The sequence below is a fragment of the Ixodes scapularis genome, unplaced genomic scaffold (genome assembly GCF_016920785.2).
Source record: "Ixodes scapularis isolate PalLabHiFi unplaced genomic scaffold, ASM1692078v2 PGA_scaffold11__112_contigs__length_91849675, whole genome shotgun sequence".
Taxonomy (NCBI): Eukaryota; Metazoa; Arthropoda; class Arachnida; order Ixodida; family Ixodidae; genus Ixodes; species Ixodes scapularis.
In genome coordinates, this window is record NW_024609837.1 from 17704054 (window position 1) to 17726549 (window position 22496).

General features: G+C 43.7%; 1 protein-coding gene across 1 annotated transcript in view; it reads right to left on the reverse strand.

Moving 5' to 3' along the window:
- Positions 1–15905, reverse strand: part of LOC8031857 (neurotrimin) — a 76411-nt gene extending 60506 nt beyond the window's left edge. Inside the window, exons 1-3 of the mRNA XM_042289148.1 lie at positions 15841–15905; positions 15629–15704; positions 12399–12683 (exon numbers count right to left, since the gene is read on the reverse strand). Coding sequence (XP_042145082.1) covers positions 12399–12683; positions 15629–15704; positions 15841–15905 — 426 coding nt within the window. The remainder of the gene's footprint in view (positions 1–12398; positions 12684–15628; positions 15705–15840) is intronic.
- Positions 15906–22496: the final 6591 nt, after the last annotated feature.

Genomic DNA, 22496 nt, shown 5'->3' on the forward strand with positions numbered 1-22496 from the left:
ATCCATAGAATAGGACGTCCATAGAACGTCCGTTGGCCAATATTCTATAGGGCAGCCATAGGACGACTTCACAGAGGCAACAGAGGTCGTGGTCTGCCTATAGACGCCTTTTGTTCTGCCTATGGACGCTGCTCTATAGAACGTCCAAGAAGTGTCCATACATATTTTTGTAAGGGCTACCTATGCGCATGGAAATGTACGAAAGAAAGCTAATAAGTCCTAATCCGAAATAAGTGCAAACTCGTAATATGTGTAAACGTTCATAGATTATCCCCCTCCCCCCGCAAAGTACACAAAGAAGAAACAATGGATTTTGCGTTGATGTTTCTATACTATTTATTTCATTCCATTTTGTTCTGTTCACCGGCACAGTACCGTTACCATCTTCGTAATGTGCTTATTTTGTTACCAGCAACTGATCTTCTAATGGTGGCCGTCAGGCATGGAAAATTAGTCAAGCAACCCAGTTTTCATCCAGCCGTCTTTGCACGCACGAGCTTTCGTCTCCATCACCGATGATGGGCCAACGCTTGTTCCAACACCTTTCAACGACCGCCTTCTCTCGAAACCGAACCGCAAATCGTCGCTGGGCGTCATTCTAGCCAGAACAGAAGAAGGGCACGGGGGGGGGGGGGGGGGGGGGGGTGTATCCAGCGTCGAACGAGCTTCGAGCAGCCCAATGAAGCGGATCCAATTTGCGGTTAATCCTATGACCACAGATGAGTCTCGCGGGGGGCAGCAGCAGGCGTTTCTGAGAGCGCAATCTCGTCCCACCAGGCGATGCTTGGCGGCCGACGCTAATCCGCGTGCCGACTGTCGACTACACGTAACTTTGTTTGCGTAAGCCGTCGCCGTCGCCGTCGCCCACGGGGGGAACCGCCGAATAATTCCTTACGGTCGCCCACCACAACTCCCTGCGGTAATCGATGGGTGGATGGCGGCTGATACAGCGACTCCGATGTTTGCGGGGCGCAAGAGAGGAAAGAAACGTTGCTGGCTGTAAGACGTCGCGTGGGCGATGGTGATGATGTAAACTTTTATTTAAGTGCCGAAATATCCGAGATGTCGCGACCGCGCGTTTGCTGCTTTTGCATCTTGAGTTGGCCGGTCGTTGGCTTTCTATGCTTGGCGCGTGATGTTGACGCATTGTGCGCTTTGGATTTCTGAGTCGCTATCTGTGTATAGCACAGTTCTTTGGGCTGAAATTTCGATATTTTTGTCTGACAGTCTAGGGCCTTTGAATATCGAAGAAGCCAAGGAAGACCCAAATTTGTCTTCTTTTTTTTTTTTTTTGCTAGCGTTAGAGTGTTTTAGCCCTAATTCGCCAAACGATGTGCCAGAGTTAGGCCTCTCCGCTGTTGCAGCTTGGCTGTCATTTGGTCTTTTTGAGCCTAAATCGCGAAACGAGTGCCAGATTTAGGTTTCACGCTCGTACTTCGGTTCATACTTGGACTTTTTTTTTGTATATTTTCACAAAAGGCTGGTACTTTGACGGGTATGAGGTGAAACTACAAAAAAAAACACAAAACGCAAAAAAGATTAGAAAAAACAAAACGAAAGCCGTTTGCAACTCCCTGCAACGCCGGATTAGAGCGCAGCTCTTGAGGAGGAGGATGGAAGGGTACTGAGGGACAGGATGAAAGGGTACTGAGGGGTAGGTGACTCCCTGAGGTCACGTGACCTCAGAGGGCGTCACGTGACATCAGGGGGTCACGTGACATCAGGGGGCCACGCGACCTCTGGGGGCTTACGTGACATCAGGGCGTAACCCTCATGACCCTCGTGAGGGTGACCCTTTTGAAAGTAACTAACCCTCGTAACCCTCGTGAGGGCTACGAGTTTTATCAGGGTTACTCTCGCGAGGGTTACGAGGGTAACCCTCGCGATCCTCGTCAGGGTAACCCTCGTAAGAGCAGCCCTCGTAACCCTCGGGAGAGTAACCCTCGTAACCCTCACGAGGGTTACGAAGGTTACGCGCGGTTACGTGGACGGCGACGGCGACGCCGCTCAAGCCGGAGACGAGTGCCTAAGAGCTGCGCTCTGAAAAAAACAGACTGCATTTTACGGATCAGAACGCCTTGGCGCAAAGTCGTATTAGACCCAAGTTCGGCCCTAGGATTGCCAAGTTGGGCGTTTCTCTGGCTTAATACCCTTGAACTTTGTCTTCTTATACACCTCTCTAAGAAACACTCGACGCCAGGTGCAAAAGACCTTTCTCGAGCCCATTCACTGGGTTTGAGGCTAGACAAGGGGTGGGCAAACCGCGGCTCTTTGCTGGTCCAAGTGCGGCATTCCTCATAAGTGGACCCCCCCTCCCCCCCACCGGCCCCTTTCCGCGTTTCCCCAGTTAAACGAAGGGGATTTCAGGCAGAATAAAGTAAAGTACGGCTCGCGGTTTGGCAGCCTTGTACCCCCGTACGTACGGTCGTACAGCCTTGTGCACTCGTAGGTACAGTCAGACTCGGAACAAATATTAAATTCTCCCCCCCCCCCCCCCCCCCCGCCGCGGCTCTTAGGAGTTACGTGGTTTCGTTTGCGGCTCTTAGGCCGGGTCAGCCTGGCCACCTCTGGCCGCTAGACTCTCACCGGCGTCCCTGCTAAGCCTAACTGAGTGGACTGTGATTTCGATAGGCGCGTCCTCCGTAAGCGCGGTTTGAAATACCGCTAGCGGCTAAATTCTCGCCTTTTCCCGCTGTATTTTGTGTTTCATAATGCATGTATGTTCCCGAAGACATTCAGAAAGCATTATCCACAATTAAAAAACGAAAAGCAAAAATTAAAAAAAAAAAGAAATGTAAACAACTTTTTTTGGGGTGTACGCGCGCGACAGCACAAATGCGACTGAAATGTTAGTTGTCGTTTTTGTTTTTTTTACGATAAGTTTTGATGGCGCCGCCCGACTTGCGGCGTGTCAAACGGCAAAGCGCTTTGCTGTCGAAAATAATTTACAACAGAAGATAGCCGAAAGGCATGCGTTTTTCACGCTCCCAAATAACTTGTTTACCGATGGACAGGACACGGACATACAATTAACAAGTGCTCACGTTCGAACAATACATTGTACGTACCACACGATGCAACCTTATTTGAAAATAATTTATTTTAGAATGATCTCAAATAACAAAGTCACATTCCACGACAGTGACATCTTGACGATCATTTTGGAGCACGTTTTGGGGAGAACTTCCTTTTTTCACACCAGCACCACGGCGAAAAAACGGACGCGACTGACTCCAACCCGAACTATTTTTTTTTTTTTTTTGGCTCAGACTGAAAACGATTCTACGTGGATTATTTCTTAGAGGAGGGTGGACAGCTGTCATTGTTCACAAAATCGCGTCGGGGCCGTTTGACGTCCTTCCTTCCTTTGTTTCCCGTGAACGTCGAGCAGAAACGCTTGAATAGCCAGGCACTTACCAGCCCTATTTCTCACAGTGGAAGGTAACACAGAAAGGGCTACGCAGCATGCATCAGAAAAACGAAGTTGAAACTTTTAAGAGAAGTCAGAAAACGTAGATAGCAAAACCGCAAAACATTGCTAGAGAATCGCACGGAGCGGGTTTCCACAGTCCAAAAGAGTGGCAGAAACTTTCTAGCTGACAGTGGGCACGAGAGTCGCACCAGCCGCATCAGCATCAGCAACATGGCGGCGGCCTAGGAGCGTTTTTTGTAAAGGTGTATATGTGTTATTTTCATGTTGTAATCTAGCCACTCGTATATTACGCAGTGTTGGAAGGAACGCCTTACAAGTAACGACGTTACTGGTAACGCATTAGTTTTTTTAGTAACGTACTAAGGTGCTCGTTAGAATCTTAAATGAGTAACGAGTAATGTTCTTATTATTTCACGGTATCTCTTATCAAATTACGTTACCCGTTACTCGTTACTTTAGATTAAATATATTTGAAAAGGAAATAATATTTAGTCTGTACAATACGTAAATGTGGCAAAGAAACCTCAACAAAGGTATGTATAAACGGCATCATTTCAGACTCCTTCGGAAGACACTTTTAACGTTCCCATGACCGGGCCCAAAAGGCATGAGATTATCGCTGAGCGGAACCTTAAGCGTCCGTGGTGCAGTCTTTATATAGACGCTGCTAAGATCACCGTCGTTGTATATCCATGAAGGAGCAGACGTCTCGCTGGAAAGAGAAATTTGTTCAGAAGGCCGCGGCTCGAAGAATTTTGCTTCAGCGTCCCTAGCTACTCCAGCTGGCTACAACCTTCTCTTCGAAACAAACAAGTTCTCGTTCTGTCAACAACAAAAAAGGTGAACTCTAAGTTTGAAAATGTTGACGTTGTCACACCATGAACCAAAACAAGTGGCAAGGTTATCGCAGCATTGAACGGCGACCGTCACCGGAAAGATGTCACCATCTTACCATCTTTTAGAATCCCTGCCCCTGTAGTACAAAGGTGTGGTCACTCGCTGGAGGACAAATCCAGTTCAAAAGTTCGCCTTCCACTAAGTCCTCTAGGCATTCTTTATTTCATAGCGCCTCAAAAATTCGAAGAAAAAGTGCATCCCCACCACGGACGGCACGTTTTTTTGTATCGCAGTTCATCAGACATAAATGTAGTACTCTTCCACAAGAAAGCATGCCCCCAACTCCCTGGCATTCAAAGACCGAATTATCTATTGCTGGACGCTGCGCCCGCCTCTTCCTTCTCACAGTTCCTGGTTGTGTGTGAAGGCTTCTGTAACATTCTTTTGGAAGGACACGCTCGTAGCAGTGATAATCATGGCTTTTAAATGTCTGCTTCGCCTTTACTTTGCTGTTGCCGGCGTGAAAAAAGGAATAGGTTTTTGGCCTTAAATGAGAAACCTAGGGTGAAGACCTTATAAACTCTCACCACCTTTTTAGTCATATGTACACGTAAAGATACTACGAGTAAGCATGTATTTATAACCGCAGTATTGCCGCCGCTATACTTCGTTTATAATCACCCATGATGTTATTTGGTTATAGTTATTTTTTATAGAAAGTGATCGGTGTCCTCTTTTATTTTCTGCTTCTGTAGCCTAAACCGGACCGTGACTAAAACCGGCGTGGCTATGAGTTGCGTTGTTTGTGAGCAGTGCGTGTACTGAACAGTTGTATCTGTCATGCAACCTCTACCTCTATTCAACAAGGACGTTTTGGAACGTTTGTTATATAAAAAAAAAAATTTACTACCATCTTTTATTTACTTTTCGTGCAAGATTGCAACGGCCACCGCAACTCCATTACCGATGATGCGAATCATAAAAAAAAAAAAAGAAAACTCTGGGACCAACTGAAGCAATATCGGCTAGGGTGAACCATCGTTAAGTTTCTAGAACGGGTATATGCGTAAAATATGGTGGATATATTATGGGGACCCGGAACTACAAGAACAGCAGCAATAAAAAAGAGAACTCAGACAGGGTTGCCCATTTTCTCCTCGGCTCTTTATGATATCCCTCAGTGAGATGAAAAAAGAATATTAGAGAAGCGTAACCTAGGATTTGACCTAAGTTACATGCAGGAAGGGCATAAATTAAATAATGTATTGCCAGAGTTAGTGTACGCAAACGATGTTGAACTCGTATCAGAAACTCGTGAGACAATGCAGGAACTAATTAGGCTTTTCAGCAGGAAAGGGGACAGTTTAGGCTTAAATAGTCAGTAGGTACAAGTCGGGCATAATAGGTTTCAACAACGCGAAGGGGGAGCCGCTGGAGACACAGGACGCAGCGATAGAACATGTAGACAAGTAGAAATATCTGGGATTATGGTTAAGTAATGGAAGAAATATCTAAAAGAGCTTGAAGATATTGTAATAAAGAAGGGGAAACGAGATTCAGCTATTATGAAACGCAGGGCGCTCTGGAACTATAATAGATGTGCAGACGTTAGGCGTGTATGAAAGGAAGACATGCTGCCAGGACAGTTATTTGGAAATGTGGCATTGTGTACGAGGTCAGAAATCCAGGCAGGTTTAGAGATACAGCATAGGAGTGTTGGTAGACTGGCATGGGGGCGGGGGGGGGACATGGGGGAATGCACCGATGTCCCCTCCTTCGAGGGTAGAGAAGCGATCAGTAAAGCTTGAACAAAAACTAGCTGAAATTGAAGATACACGGTGGGATGCAGGGAAAGTGTACTAGTATCTAGATAATGAAACGTCTAAACACTAAGTGTACAAACCGAACCAAAAGTTGAGATCTAAATACATTCAGCGAGATGGGGCCGATCAGAGCATATCAGTAGAAAAGGGAGTCAAGGGAACTGAGAAGAAAGTTTGGGAAGAGAGAATGCAGGAGAAATCAGCTTTAACAATATACAGGGCACAAAAACAAGAAATAAAGAAGGAACAGTTGTATGGTAATTTATTGAAGAGCTCATTGCTGTGTGAAACTAGGGGAGGGGTGCTAAGAACGAAAAGTTAAAGGGCAGAATTTTTGGAAAGGAATTTTTCCCTTTATCGTTTCGTTCTTAGCACCCCTGCCCTAGTTTCGGCAGGGGTGCTAAGAGCTATGCGACCGCTTATGCAACCGCGAAAGGGAAACTATAGAACATTAAATTTTAAGGTCCACGGGGTCTTCATCCCACTTTCTTAGGGGAAATAACTACGTATTTGGAGGGGGCAGTGAGATTTGCAGACATGGACGAACGAATGGATAGGGAAATGATTGTGGTAACCAAGATGAGATTGGAAGATCGGTGGAAAAGAACTAAGAAGGGGTGAAAATACAGATAAAAATATGCAATGGCAACACTTCAAAAGAGGCGGGGGGAGGGGGAAAGTTGTGTTAAAACAAAAATTTATAAAAATTAAAAAAGGGATGACGAAATGTTAGTCTAGATGGCGCATTCATTCATCCACCATGGCACACGGGCTAAGTGCTATGTTTGAATTTAGGTAAAAGAACACAGACAATTTGCTGTTTAAATGTCTACTCCGTACGTCGAAACTCAAGCAGCTGAGCACAACCGGGACGTCGAACTCTAATTTGAAAAAGCACATTACAGTCATATATTTTTTTAATGCCACTTACTTTCTTATCCTTAAAATATCGTAGTTAATTTTTGTTAACCAAAGGAACGTGCCTTTCCTTCGAGATCGCTCTGTTAGGCGCCATAGTTTTCCAGCTACATCTCTCAACGCTTATTAATGTAAGCTATCCAAAACTCTTCGAAAACGGTTCAATTTACTTACTTCCATATTTGAAAAGGAGGCTAAATTGATCATGGCAGTTATATATATATACACGCATATTTGATATTTGTTTAAATCTTTCAATATATTTAGACGTTTTGTTTTAATACTAAGTCGTGATGCTGTTTATTTAGTTAATATTTCTTTCCACCACACTACTGATAAATATAAATTAACAGTGGAGGTTTGCATGAGTCCTAATATTTCTTTCTTTCCACCAGTCCCTTCATTTGCAGAATCTATCAGAGCTCTTGGTGCTTCAAAGAAACGGAAAAGTGTGACTACAACTCGCTGTCCCGACGCGCCCTTGCTGAAGCAGATAAAGAACGACCATATGCATCAAGTTCCCGTTTCTCAAGAACGGTTCGACAAGCTTGTGGAGACGTTTGTGGATGAGACGCTACAGTCATATACTAACAGTTAAACAAAAATTAACAATGAATTAATGTAAAAGTAACGCCCGTTAGTCCTGACGAGTAACGAAACTGGTATTTTGTTACATTTGCAAAATGGTAACGGAGCTCTGTAACGTGTCAGCTTTTTTCTAAGCTAACAAGTAGCACTATTTTCGTTACTTATTTTCGGTAACGTGCACAACACAGATTTTACGGTGATAGGCCTTACAGGCGATCTTTCGCAACAGTCCTGCAGCGCTTTTAGAGTACTTTTTACCACACTAAATTTTGTAGGAAAAATTATTTCACTAATGTTAACGAGAACCTCTATTCGGTCGATGAAATAATGATTTTCTCCGCTAAATTTTACGGGAATCTAATCTCACGTGACGTGATGGCGCCACGTAACGTCTCAAAGCCACGTGATGTCATGTCGTCACGTGACGACACAGTGTCGCATGAACGCTTTCTGTTGAATTTAGCGGGACGGATGTCCGCTGTGCAACAGTGCGCAGGGCATCGGCCGTCACAACAGTTCGTTTGTAGATCACAGCAAGAAATATAGAATTTTCCTCTTCGTTTTAGTCGCCAATTTCGCTTTAAGCTTACATTAGGCATAAAATAAATCAATAAAGGTACATCAATTGTTCACTGGTACAAAATGCGAAACACTTTTTAAACATACCTTCAGTCTGCTGCATAGTATTTTAAATATACGTCGTATACTTTGAGTACACTCTTTGTATCCGATCTTTTCTGCAGCTGCTGAGTAATTGGGCTACTAAGGTGTGCCAAGTCAAAATACAATTTTTGAAGTAATCATTTTTTTCTAAGTGAAACGAAAATGGTGCATTTCTGATGCATTGCTCTCTGCAAGGAAAAATTGAGAAATGGTGAACCTCCTCTTTTTGTCCGCTCTTTAAAATTTTGTTGTCTCTCCCTTGCCGATGTAGTTTTGGTCGCAACTTAGTTATTTACATTTAGACTAAATTAGACTATGGTCTTTCGTTGCGGCCTTACTCATCATCTCGTTGACGTTATAACATATATTAAAACAATATATACAACACGGGCACTTCACATCATCGTATTCGTTTTGTTAATGTAATGCCCTTCTGGTTTCATCCGATGGTAATATAAGCCTAGCACTTAATACAACATATATTCGATATACTTAAAGGTCTACTTTACTCGTGCACACACACAATTGGTTTGGAAGTTTTATGATATTCGTATTACGCTTACATACACGATAATCATTATATTAACTTAGGGTTGTTGAAACCAAGTGATGACACCTACAAGTTGCGAATATATATTTACAAGGATTCGCTTCGCGTCCTCACTAGAGGTGTCGAAGCATATAGAAGTCAGCAAGTCAAGAGTAATTTGGAGAGCTGAGCTTAAAAACCAGAAAGGGCAGGCAGGCGATTTTTTCATATAAATATATATTAACTTGTGTTGTGTTCTCATTCAAAGATTTATATTTTGAAACATTTTAGAAGAATTATTCCCTTAGGGCAAAGTGAATCAAAAAGACTGAAAACGAAAACAAAACAAAGTATTAAAATCTTTTCATCAAAATATCTGCCCACGCAAACTTTAAACTGTGCTCAACATTCTTTTACCCTTATTTTGAATGGAGCGAGGTTTACAAACACGCACAGCATCGCACTGCAGACCCAGGCACTCAAGTTTAAAGCGTAGAAACATGTGGCCTCATAATTCGCAGGTTAGAGAAACCGCACATTATATGAACGTGTGAAGTCGTTTGAGATGAAGAGGAAACCATAAGGGGGAAACGTAACTGATTTGAACCGATGGCCCAATACACACCCACGACTCGACACGAGCATTCTGTGTCGACACACCCAGTGTCCTCCGTGTATCCGAGAAACGATGTCTTGCCCGCCAAAAAGCTACTCCCAAACCACACACACAAAAAAACATAAAAAGCACAAAATAAAAATAAAAAGAGGAATGCGGCTCGTTGAGTCAACTCTGTGTTGTACGGGGGTCTTGTCCGTTGGAACTCTTCCTTCCCCTGTGATTGCCCTCCTGTCGAAGTTAATCAACGTTAATTGCTTCTCGAAAGGCGGACACCTTGTCAGACCCTTATTTCTTTGTCCTGGAGGCGGTGTCCTTTTAATATTTCACAATCTCCTCGAAAATAGCGGCGGCGGGTCCTTTCCTTTCGTGGGCACCTTGGAAAAGGGCGGTAAGATCGGAGGATTCTAATATTGATGTAAGCTTGCTTTACTTTGGTTTTTGTTTGTTTCAGGCGTAATACGGTGGAGGCTGTGCAGGTTAAGTTGGTGGAGGGAGAGGGGAAGGTGTTTTTTTCTTACGGGTGCTTCCGCATCGCTCGTTTCTTTTTGGTGGAAGAGTGTGATAGTAGGAAAGAAGGTTAGTTGGGGAGGAGGATGGAAGGGGAAGAGTGGTAGTAGGATAAGAGGGGATGGCAGGGCAAGAGGTGTGATGGAGTGAGAGGGAAGCTGGGAACACTTAAGCGTCTGATTGATGGCTGCTCCTCTTTGTGGTTCTGCACGTCGTGAAGATTGATTGGCAACCAGATTGGTTTTCTTGGCGAGCTCGCGTAATTGGGAAGAGGCGAAATGAGGATGAGGTGAGGCGGATTTCCTGCTATTTTACGGCGAGGTTCAGGCGATAAAATAAAAGGGGGTTGCGTTGGTTAGGTCGGCTTAGGCGATGGGGGAGAGCCTAGCAGAAAGGGTTCGCCTTGGTCCATCCGGGATATTTCGTCACAAATTTTTCCATTAATCGAAGAAGGCGGACGTTTAGGTTATCTCTCTAAGTTTTCACAAGATAAAATGCAAATGTTTTTCTCAAAAAACTTCAATTTTTTTCTACGCACATCAAAAACGAGGTCGAGCAATCAAATCAAACTGTGTTTTGTTCTGCATCAACTCATTGAACGGTTTTCGGGGCATTGTGCAAAATAACGCCCAGCCAAATAGAAGAAAAGAAAACAATGCGCGATCCAAGCAATGACGCCGTAGAAGCCGTTCAAGTTTACATTGACCGTGGCTTTCTTTGTCACTTTTCTTTCATGTAGTTTAGTTTGTACCACGTCATACTATTGTGCAAAGCTTCTCCTGGTGAGTGGACTGCGGAAAGCGGCATTAATCTCTTCTGAATGGCCATGCCAAAGCCTATATTTCAATGCGCTATCACCGAAATATTAAAAACACACGACTCGGATTGGTTTTGCTTTGACGATTTGTAACAAGCAAAGATAAATTGCTAAGTGAGCCTGTCCAATAGTGTACTTTTGTATTTGAAAGAGCGTAGAAATCGACACCTTTTTTTTTAAGTTCAGCACTTTAAGCTACCGTTAAGACTACAACATTTATTATTTTTTAATTTTATTTTACTCTCCGATTGCTATAATGGTGGATGTTAAACCACCGTGGCGGTGGGTAAGATCACGTTAAACAGGAAGACGTCGTGTTTTTTTTTATCACAACACGCTTAGTTACGAGTGTTGGTTGTCGCTCCACGGTCACTACTGCAAAAATTGTTTCCAACGCGCCTCTTTAACGTGGTTGCTTGCGTCGATCAATAAATAACGGCGTGTTCAAGTTCATTTTTTTTTCTTAGCAATTGATTAGCTTGAGCGTCTTAGTCTTCTCTAGCCCGAATTCTACGATCCATCCGAGCCAATAAAGTGCTGCAAGCGTATCGTTTAACTTCACAGTCCGCTTGTCACTGCTGGAAGAGGACACGCCACTCGACGCTTTCTCTGCGTTGAATGGGCCCTCACTGCTCTCAACGATTGCTGCTGTCAGTGAGAGAGAGTGCACCACACCATGACGTCTAGTGGTCCGTTGGAACTTCCGGTAGCTGTTTGTTGCGTCACGTGCCAACATGACGTCAGTTGATTCTAAATGGCTGCCCAAATTTAGACGATAAATATATCCCCTAATTTTAAGGGAAAACATTCTGCCGTCGTGTTGCACATCGTCACTTGACGCTGTGGCGACATTATCACTACGCATACGGTTGCCGCCTCAGTTCAGCGGAAACGTGTCTCCGCTACATTTAGCGGGTCACGACGTACCCGTTGCACACGCGAAATCCGCTGTGAAACATTGCAAGTAACGGCTGACGCCGTAGCACGTCGCTTAAGTAGGCATTCACAACTTGCATTCTTATTTGTTTCCAACCACGGCGGAGTAACAAGTACAAGTCGTGGGTTCTTACGAGCCGATTGGTAAACGCCACATTTTGACGAAAAAAAAAAAAACTTACCGCCTTTCCACTCTGGTGAAGAAGGAACACCAGCGAGGCTGTGGACGACCTCAAGGAGGACTTCTTGGACAACCTCAAGGACGACGTCTAGAAGACGACCTCAAGAACGACGTCTAGGATGACCTCAAGTACGACTTCTAAAACAACCTCAAGTACGACTTCTAAATCGACCTCGACGACGACGCGTCTAGGACGACCTGAAAGATGACCTCATGGACTACCTCGTGAACATCCTCAAGGACGACGCGTAGGACGGCCTCAAGGACGACCTCGAGGACGACGTGCCTAGAGAAATTCAGCCTTACTACTTCAGTGAAAACCAGATTGGAAAGGCTGGAAAGGTTGCCGCCATCTGTAATCGACGGCGGTTGCTCTTCAAAGTGTTGTGTCGACCTTTATTTGTTGGCGGACACGAAACTGGGGAAACTAGCCCTTAAGAGCTCCGCTGTAAAAATAAAGCGGACGAAAATGTCTTTCCTGTATATTTTTGGCCTTTATGTAGATATATATATATTTTTTTTTATTGTAAGAGCTGAAGGGACATACCGTTTTGTCGCCCAGGTTGTTGACGATGCAGTGGAGGTAGGCCGTCTGTCCTAACTGAGAGGTGACGTTTCTTGACGTGGTGTTGTCAAAGGACGGGAACAGGCGACTCGTCGGCGGCCACAGCTCCTCGGAGAGCCGGGAACTGTCGGCGTCCTCCACGACCGACTTGCGCTGCCGGTCGCCAACAGAGGCCACCTCGGACACTCGACGGAGGGGCGTCGGGAGCAAGGAGGACTCGAGCAGCTTGGACGAATCTGAAACGTCGTAAGGGTACCTCACGTTAGACTATGGACAAAATCGGAGGATGTCGGAATGGCTGCCTCAGAAAAAAGCATAATCGTGAAACGATACTCTTGTCACACTTTTATGAAACAGAGAGATACTATTCGGGCGTCACCCATGTGAAACGTTCCTTTGTTTACTCTTAACGCCTGAAGAATGTTTAAAAACAATTGATTATACTTTTTTTTGGTAGTGCACGGTGTCCGCGTATAAGTCTAATGCTGCCAATTTACGGTTGCTCGCTCAAAATATTATATTATACACTATTAGCAACCTAAATATACTTGAGGTACACTCTGAAACACTCGGCTACTTGGTTAAAATGGTGGAAATTAAGTATTTATTTTGTACTGAATTAATAGTTGGAACTGGATGCACGGTTAATTCTTCTCATAGTGGAAAACTGAAACATTTCTTTAAAATTATGAGTTAAAGTGGATATCTGCTTTTTAAATTTCTATTTGTTAAACCGAATTAGCAACGCACTACGTTAATTTGCAGCTTCAGTCAGTTACTTTTTCTTTAAATAAAATCTCCTCAAAAGCCTTTCATCGCCTTATCCCAGCTTTGCATGATTTCACAAATGCTAACACTCGCACCAAGGATACACAAGGCGTAGCTGGTTCGGTCGTGGCGCCGCATTTGCGTACAAAAACCGCCCGTGAGACGCGCCGTAATTGCGCGGCCGTGTCAGTGAGAGGAAACCCGGATTTTTGCGGCTAAGCCGTCCTGCAGGCCATCCCGTTGGGCAATTCTATCGGAAAATGTGTTGGGCAATCTGTCGAACCCACTCTTGCGAGGCGAGCTTGAGCGCAGCTCCGTGCCAGGGTTGTAACCGCAGGCTTGTTTACGGGCGGCCCTTATCCCCTGAGCGCCTACCGTACTGACGTTGTTGCTACTGCGACCGGCAGGCTGACACGCTGGTGTCACTTTCAGGGTTGCCTTCGTTAGGCTCAGGGGCATCCACGCCTGCTTTCGCGGACGGCTGCGAGGGCTACGCTGTCTCGACACTGCGGGCCGCCGGCGTCGTAATTGCGTCGACGTTGCCTTGCGAAACCGTCTTTTCGCCGCCTGACCTTATCGCGAGTTTCCTTAAGAGCGCCATGAGTACACCAGAGATGAACGAGGTTCCGATAGAGGTGACGATCTAGGTGCTCCCAGCCCATTTCGTCTGCTCAGTGAAAGGAAAGCTGACTTCAAATTAGCATGTAAGTCAGACAGTTGTACTTCATATATGAACCACTTTATACACCTTTCCAGCTTTTATCACCCGAGGGAAAAAAACTCAATCACAGGGCCGTCGACGTATTGAGGTATACCAAGTATGAATGTTAGGTGAAACGTCATATGATTGGGCATACCAGTGTAGCTCAAAATTACCCAAATTCCCTTTACAATTGCGCAGTTAACTGTAGCAGCTTAAAACTATATGCTCGTCTTACCAGCTTAAGCGGCACTGTATACGAAGACAACCAAAAATGAGCATTTCTATTGTAGTAAACGCACGCTGCCTTCGAACCAAATTTGTGTTCGTTTTGGCTGTAAGACAGCGTCTTTCGCAACAGCCATAGTTTTCTCTTACGCCACATAGACTTATGTCGCAAAAGTCTTTTTTTTTTTGGAAGGAATGTTGGTTAGCACTTAATAAAAGGTGCAATGAGTCACAAACGTAACGTAATCCCATGCTACAAACACGTTTGAATTGACATTACCGAAGCCTGGAAGTTACCATTGCAACAAATCAATAGCGCCACAACTGTTCGATGTCTACTTGACCGTGTAAACATGTGGGGCACTGGTGGTTTTCTTTAACAAATCCAGCGACGTGAAATAGTATGCTGAACAAAACGGAGACAGGTTACAGCAAACTGATATGAATAATAGCATTAAATAGTTTACATTGTCTCTTTTACGAAATAAGGTGTGTGCAGTGGTAACAATTCTAGACGTGCCTTTATTGGTTCCCGCTAATATTGATTATATTGTCTAACTGACCATAAAACGCCTTATCTGTCATAGAAGTTTGAAAACCCTTTATTTTATGCTTTCTTCAATATCAGTCTCGCTTTCTTCGTCGGGATTAAAAACGAATCGAGAGAATATTAAGTCACCGTTGCGTGGGCACGAATTTCCGCGTAAACCATAAAACGTGCCCGTCAAGGTTCGGAAGAGATTTCGTACCTCGTTTGGCGGGTTGGGGCCTGAAGATAAAACACGGACAACTAAACGGGCAAGGCATAATGACGTGCAAACAAAGTATACGACCAACGGGGCCGAGGGGTTTCCACAAAAAACGTATTGCTCTTTTCACTGGGTCCGCTGCAAAGCATTAGCCCAGGGGATTAGCTTCCCGAAAAGCTCATTTATAGGCTTTATAACCCGGCCACTAAGCTGAACCATATGAGGACAAACACGACGCAAGAGCATCAACCCAGCCGCATAGCGTGGAATCAAAAAGAAAAAATGCTGGGATAAATAAAATGTCTCCAATCCCACCTTAGAAATATGGCTTTCAACGATAAATATTGTTTATCCAAGTATAGACACCTCTCCAGTTATGCTGTGCTATTGTTTCCTTCTCATTCTGAATTAGAATCAATGATGTGAAATAAGACAAAATGTATTTGCGATCGTCGGAATTGAAAGATTTGTTGTTCTTTTTAATTTAAATTAACTATTTTTACATCGAATAAAGTTACTAAGCGAAGCTTAAACCATGACCAATTAATAAATATGTTTAGGCTAAATTACAAAATTAATGAGGTGAGTGCCAACAAATTAAATTGGAATAAGTTATAATTTATCTAAGATATTACGAAATAGGTATATCCAGAAACAGGCAAAGATTGTGCTTCTGTCCGCCATTTTGTTGTACTAATTCTTTCTTAATATCCTAAAGAAAACCAATGGGTGTGTTTGGATTATGTATTAACATTTTGCTATATTACTTTCGCTATTCCATTCAACATTTTAATGTAAACTGGAGAACTAAAAATGCCGTATAAAATATGAGTAAACACGTACCTGTAAGAAAAAGCCATGCTCTTGTAAGATTAATCTTTATAGTAAAACAAAAAAAACAAAAAAAAGATCCGACAGAAAAAAAATATTTTTGGAAGACTATGCCCTAGATATACAATTCCGAAAACATGCAACATACCATATATAGTTCAGCTTTTCTTTTTTCTTGGAATTGAATATTACGGACAAAAAGGTCACAGTCATAGTTGCTTTCTTTTCCTAAGTCTCGAAACTGCAGTATTTTATTGATATTGACCAATTCCCACGTTGTTTTATTTCATTATCTTGCTTTAGAACAAGACATTCTTGCATCATGTGAACACACGGTGCCGGTGTGGCAATATCGAAGCATGTTGTAAATTGTCTGCGGCACTAAAGGAGCGTCGCTGTGGTTTTGTTTGTTTCAGTGTCTAATAAATTTCTCGTAATTTGAGGTTGTTTCTTGCTTTTTACATCACACTGGTTGTTATCAGGACTACGTTACAAGGGTGCTAGTAAATCGGGTATTTTTATTTTGAGGAACAATAAATCTATTCATTTTACATGATCGTACTTTACTTTCTCGAAATAATTTCGTTCATACTGTTGGGTCACTCTCGTTCATATTTATTGGCTCACCTTAGTCAACCTCAGAACCAGCTGTCGGAATGCCTCTCAACGTTCGCCAGGACGACATCGAAGTTATTGTATTCTTCGTCTGCCTGCTCACGCATCCCCTCCCCCCCCCCCCCCCCCTCCCTTATATAAAAAAGGGCAGTCATCAGTTGGATGAACATTTTCACACAATTCACATGCGCTGGAAATGCCTTGCGATCCTGTAAAGTTCACCAATCTTGTGATTCATAGGTTAAGGGCCGAACTTTCCTGCTGACCTCACAGGGCGCCCCTGCATCTAGGCAGAAGCTTCCGCGCTCTACTTCTCCTCCGTTGTTGCCTGCGAACAAGGACCTAGTTGCTCGTAGATAGACATGGAGCGGAGCCAGGAGGACTGTGGCGAGATACGCCACGCTGCTGGGCGTGTAATATTGCCATTCTTAATAGTTCACGTGCGTCATTCAGTCGGCGTTGCAAATCATTGCCGGCGAAATGTTTCCCCTTGTTCCGTCGGGTTAAGGATGATAAACATTCCTAAGAGAAGCACTGCCGTTTCACCATGATAAATTTGAAACGGTGCATAAATTGTGCTCGACTGATTCGTGGTAGTAATTGCGAAAGCAGTGTAAGAGACAAACGTATCCCAATGTGTGTGCTTGACTTTTAAGGAACGAATAAATAGCTACGGAAATTGTTCCGTTTGATCTTTCAACCAAACCATTTGTCTATGGTCGACAGGGGGCGGCTTTAACGTGGGTGATGTCTTGAGACTATAGCTCTTGTGCAATCATGGAAGATGTAAAAGCTGCAACTCGATCAGTGATTATCATCCGTGGAAATCAGCGTTGCAGAAAAAGTTGTGTTCTAAGGAACCGCGCAACGTCTTCAGCGAGGTACTACAGGCATAACTCTAGTTGTTTGGTAAGATTATGCACTGTCACAAGAACGAAGCAGTTAGGATCATCCGCCGGAGAAAAACGTCCGAGATGGTCGATCCTTCACATCTTGAACTTAACTTTTGATGGTGTAATGGAACGAACTTCAAATGGCTCGGTTTTACTAAGCGGCTTGAGTTTCTGACGTTGCAAGCAAAATGATAAATAGTTTGCTACGTCTTTTAAATGCCCGGACTACAACTACCTCTTCAACATTATCTGCCAATTTTGAGTCGCTGTCTAGATGCCCCATAGTAGGGTCGTCGTGGCGAGGGGACCGCTCCGCGTAGGAAAGGGACGACGGGCATCTCGCACTACTAGGTCTGAGATGACAAAGCTACCCCATGTGGTACGCTCTACGTAGGAGATGAGACGCAGGAGGGGCATCATACGCTTGTAGTTTAGAGATAATGTCTCGGATTTCCAAATCTCGCTCCTGGCCACCGTTCAGATTAAATGTTGTCGAACAAAATCAGGCGTCGTGGTATGGAGAATCCGGCATGTTCTTCAGTGGATGAAAGGATAGAAAGATGAGCTACGAGTCCTGGAGCCTTATCTCTTTTGGAAATTCGTGTCGTCCTTTCCTGTCTCCCCACACTCCAGAGTTAAAAGACGTCAGTACTTTACCAGCTTGCCTGCATCCTTACATTAACTCCATAGAGTCGCGAAGCTTAAACGAAATCATCCGGACGACGCTTTACGTGGAGTGTCTACTGAGACGAACGATGACACCTTAAGTTGCCGAGGTCCCGCTATCCAAGCTATCCAACTTGACGAGAAAAAAAAGCAGTCTTGTATTGATATAGAGCAATATCACAATGATAGCTGCGACATGACACAGCGAGGCCGTTGGGCGTCAAATTTGGGTACACGCGCCATCGGATGCGTTAACAATTATGTTCGTAACGAAATGGACATCTGAACATTTTGTTCCGAAGGTATCTCATTTTTTCTTTTGTCTAGGAGCGCATGAAAGCGCGTCTCTTTGCATCATCTCTTGACATTAAACGTGCTACAACAGCATTTTGCTCTGGGCTATTTTTTATCCCAGAGAGCGCGTGCAGGGGGGGGGGGGGGCATCAGGTTCTACAAAAACGCTAAGTATAGAGCAAGCTGTTACCGCTGCGGCGTAAAAGACTGCTTCACACAGACACGTTTTCTTACGTTACGTTGCGTTACGTTATGTTACGTTACGAAAGCTTATGTCAAACTTACCGGGAAATTTGTGCTTCGTACTAAGCGTGGCTAACAATTCAAGGAGATAGCCTGGCAGGCGGCATTCGAGACACGAATGTTTTGGTGACGATGAGCTAGGACGGTGAGTTACCGTATCAACCAAGGACACAAAACTCCTTGTAACGTAACGTAGCGAGTTGAGCTCGGTTCAATTGTTCGCACAGCAACGTTTTTTAGGTTACGTCTAAGTCACCAAAACATTCGTGTCGTGAACGTTGCGTGCCAGGTATACCTCTTAGAATTGGTAGCCACTCTTGATATGAAGCACAGATATCCCGGCGGCTTGTACGTAAGCTTGCGTAACGTAGCGTGAGGAATCGGGGTGAACTAGCCTTTACTCTGTGGTAACGCCTCTGCTTCGCACGCAGCCGATCTAGTTTTGATTTCGGCTGGCGGCGGGCGATCTTTTAAAGCGCTTGGCCACATCAACGAAGGACACCCTCTGCCCTTCTACGCCAACTACAACATCAACGACGACGAGAACTACAACTACACGATTACATAATCAACTGACGTCATTTGCAGTGGTGGGAAAAGCCCATAACGCCTGTGGCTATAAACGCGTCGTAAAGCACTGATTTTTGAACCGGGGGAAACCGTCATGGTTCAGTGCGAACCGACAGCTGCTGGAAAATTCCTCAAGTTGCTGGTGAAGTACAAGGGATCATATGTTGTTACGAAGCGACGTCCTATTTGGTGCAGTACTTGCAGATGCTTTCAACAAATATTTTGTTAATATTGTCAATAACACCGTAACGAACATTCCGTCCAACCCAAATTCTATTTTTCTTAACCTTGTAAATGAACAAGAAGTTATTACTACAATTATAAATATTTCAAGAAGTAGCATGGCTAAGGAGGGTGATCGGTTTCGGATAAAACAAATTAGGCGCACTGCCGACCGGCTTGCACTTTAGATAAGGCATATATTTAGCCTTTGCCTTAGTCAGGCTTTTCTTCCTCGAAGAATCCAGATGCCCAAATAAATGTTTGTGTTAGGTGGTAAAATTGGCATGGGAAACTACCGGCGCTTGTCAAAACTTCCAACATAACCCCCTATATGATTTCCAATTCGGTTTCCGTAAAGGAGTCGGTAAAGCGGCCACTTTGTTTGCGCAGAGAGAACTAATCTTGAGTGCACATTAGGAAAGAAAATTGGTTCTTGGTATCTTCGCCGATTTAACTAAAGCATGTGATCATGTAAATCATACGCTGATAGTTAATACATCTTCAAAGTTATGGTGTCTGTGCGAAAGCTGCATCCTTAATCCCGTCTTATCTACATCATCATATACAGACAGTCCATATTGACGATCATTTCTCCGATTCGCTTTTTGTGTCTTGCGGCGTACCACAGGGAAGTATTCTGGGTCCGTTTCTGATCAACATGTATGTAAATTACATCGTCTTTGTTCGATGAGATGTTAATATGATTATTTACGCCGACGATGATAGCATATTTATAATCGGAAATGTATCTAATAAAATAGGCAATAAAGCAAATTTATTGTTACAAAACTAGACAAATGGACGTGAAATAAAAACAAAAGTGTCTTATTTTGTAGCAAAAATACAATTGTTAAATCAGACAATAGGGCTAAATTCGACTCCCATTGCAGTTATATCTGGTTTTAAGGTTCACGGCGTTGTTTTTCAAGAGACTTTGCCGTGGGATACAGATAGTGATTCCGTAGCCCTAAACTGTCCCAAATAGTCAGACATGTATATCGTAATCGACAAATACTACCATTAAATATTATGTTGTTAATTTATAACTTTGTTTTTATTTATGCTTAACTACTGTCATTTAGTCTGCGTATCCACAACTCGAGCAAATCTACTTAAAATGCATATCTTAAGAAACGGTTCCTAAGAGTTGTTGAAAATATTCCGTCTAACTTTCACTCACATGAGGGCTTTCTAAAATATAATGTATTACCAATCCAAACAAATGTGCAGCTATCGGCTTTATAAAGCATTTAAAAATTATGTCAAAACTGAATCATTATTTTTAAAAACCTAGCTAACTTACAAAGTAATACCACAGCCAGTAATACCACACCACGGCATAGTGAGCCTTTGAAAGTTAGCACTCGTAGAACAATCAATGGGCAAGGTACGTTGAAAAACAAACTTGCACGATTAATCATTATATTAGCTGCCGAAAATATTCATTTTTAAGATATCGCATTTAAATTGTTGCGTTGTTATTTCAACCCCGAGTCGACATTTCTTATGTAAAAAGTGCTGTGTAATGATACTACTAAACTTTGTGAGTCGTTGTGCCTGTACGCGATCTTGTTTTTTCTTGTTTATTCCTTTGCAGGTATCCTTCGTGAGCGTGATTGTGACGTAATTTGACTGTGCTAATTGTTGCTTCTTTATTTTTTTTTTTCTATTAATGCTGTAAACTGTAAGGTATGTTTCTTATTTTGTTTAGTGCGGCATAAATGCCAATGTGGAGGCCTGTGGCTTTTGTCAAGCTGGCCTTGTGATGGCTTTTTTCTCAAGCTTCCAGTATCCTGTGCATCTTACTTGGTACAATAAAATAAACTACAGCAAAAACAACAATCTATTGCATTGAGAGCATAACTGGGCAATTGCGAAGTCATCATTTTTTCGAATCGACAGCCCCATTAGACAAACGAACGGCTTGGAATTTTTGACGCCATCAGGGGAGAGATTGGCAAAAGCTCGACTGAGAACACTTAAATTTGGCGATGGACTAGTCTTAGCGCCATTCCGAATGAAGACAAAGAGATCGCATGAAGTTCGCGCCGCACGACCCATCCAGTCGTTCCTGTGGCAGGCACATTCTTGACGCACATTATACGCTTTATATTTATTTTTTCGGCCTAAAGTAGGCCAACGAGTTTCTAACACCTTCTTCTTCTTGGCATGCTGTTTATTTTCTTTAAATATAGTACAGCTATGGACGAAACGGTATATAAAAAGTGTTGTGAAAAAACAACATGTAATTTTATCCGCGTTTTCTTGTGGGTTAACGTCACGAAGTATAACTTAAATGTCGAACAGGCAGCCTAAAAAAAAAAAAAAAAGAAACAAGAGTAATTTGCGTTAACTTTTTTGTTGTTGTTATACGTTCCTGAGTTTAACTAAATAATTTCACACCATTAAACTACTTTTAACCCTTCGGAAAAAGCTATAGTTCCCCCATATATCCCCCTGATACAACATCGAACGTAAAGTGTCCAGTCTTGCCAGTAATGCCTGTCAGCCTTTCACACGAAATTTAAATATTTTAAACTTGACAAAAAAAATACTTTTTTACTGGAATTGGGGTTACTAGTTTACGTTTGTCTATCAGTGTGTCGAAGCATTGTGGAGGAAAATCGGTAACGATAAAAAATTTCGTCTGAGCTTGAGGAAAAGAGAGAGCACAAGGACGAATCAAGTTCGTCTCGGAATCCCTCGCCGACCTTCGCGTGCGTGCTGGAATCTGCGTGCCACGCAGCGCGTCGCGAATAGACCGCGGAAGAGAAGGAAGACGCGGCAACGTAGGACACAAGCCGGCCTCATCATCGCCGCAGGGTTGATTTGGCAACGTCCTCGTTTGGCGTAATCAATACTCCGGGCTCACACTCCACTGGAGGATCCGGACGTCTCGCCGGCGAGCCCGTCGGGTCACGCTGACGTCAGCTGCAACCCCCTCGCGCTCCTTCACTGCGCATGCGCCCTGTGCGCGTTTCGGAAAGGGCAGAAAACACAACGCCAACGTGTCCGTAGCGTGAACCCGGTCTTCCTGGAGGATCGGCTTTTCCGCTGCACTCGGCCGTAATGCAGATAAGCAAAGCGTGTCGTAGGCTGAGGGGGTGAAGTATCTACGTTACAAGATAGCGGTACTAATCACAATTTTGACTCGTAAAATGTCCATTTAAAGCTTGTCTTTTTTTTTTTGTACTGGCCAAGGGGGGGGGGGGGGGGGGCAGCGGAGTTCGGTGCTAATAGTACGATAATATATTGGTTTTAATGAGGCAGTTGCGCATGGGGGGGGGGGGGGGGGGTGGTC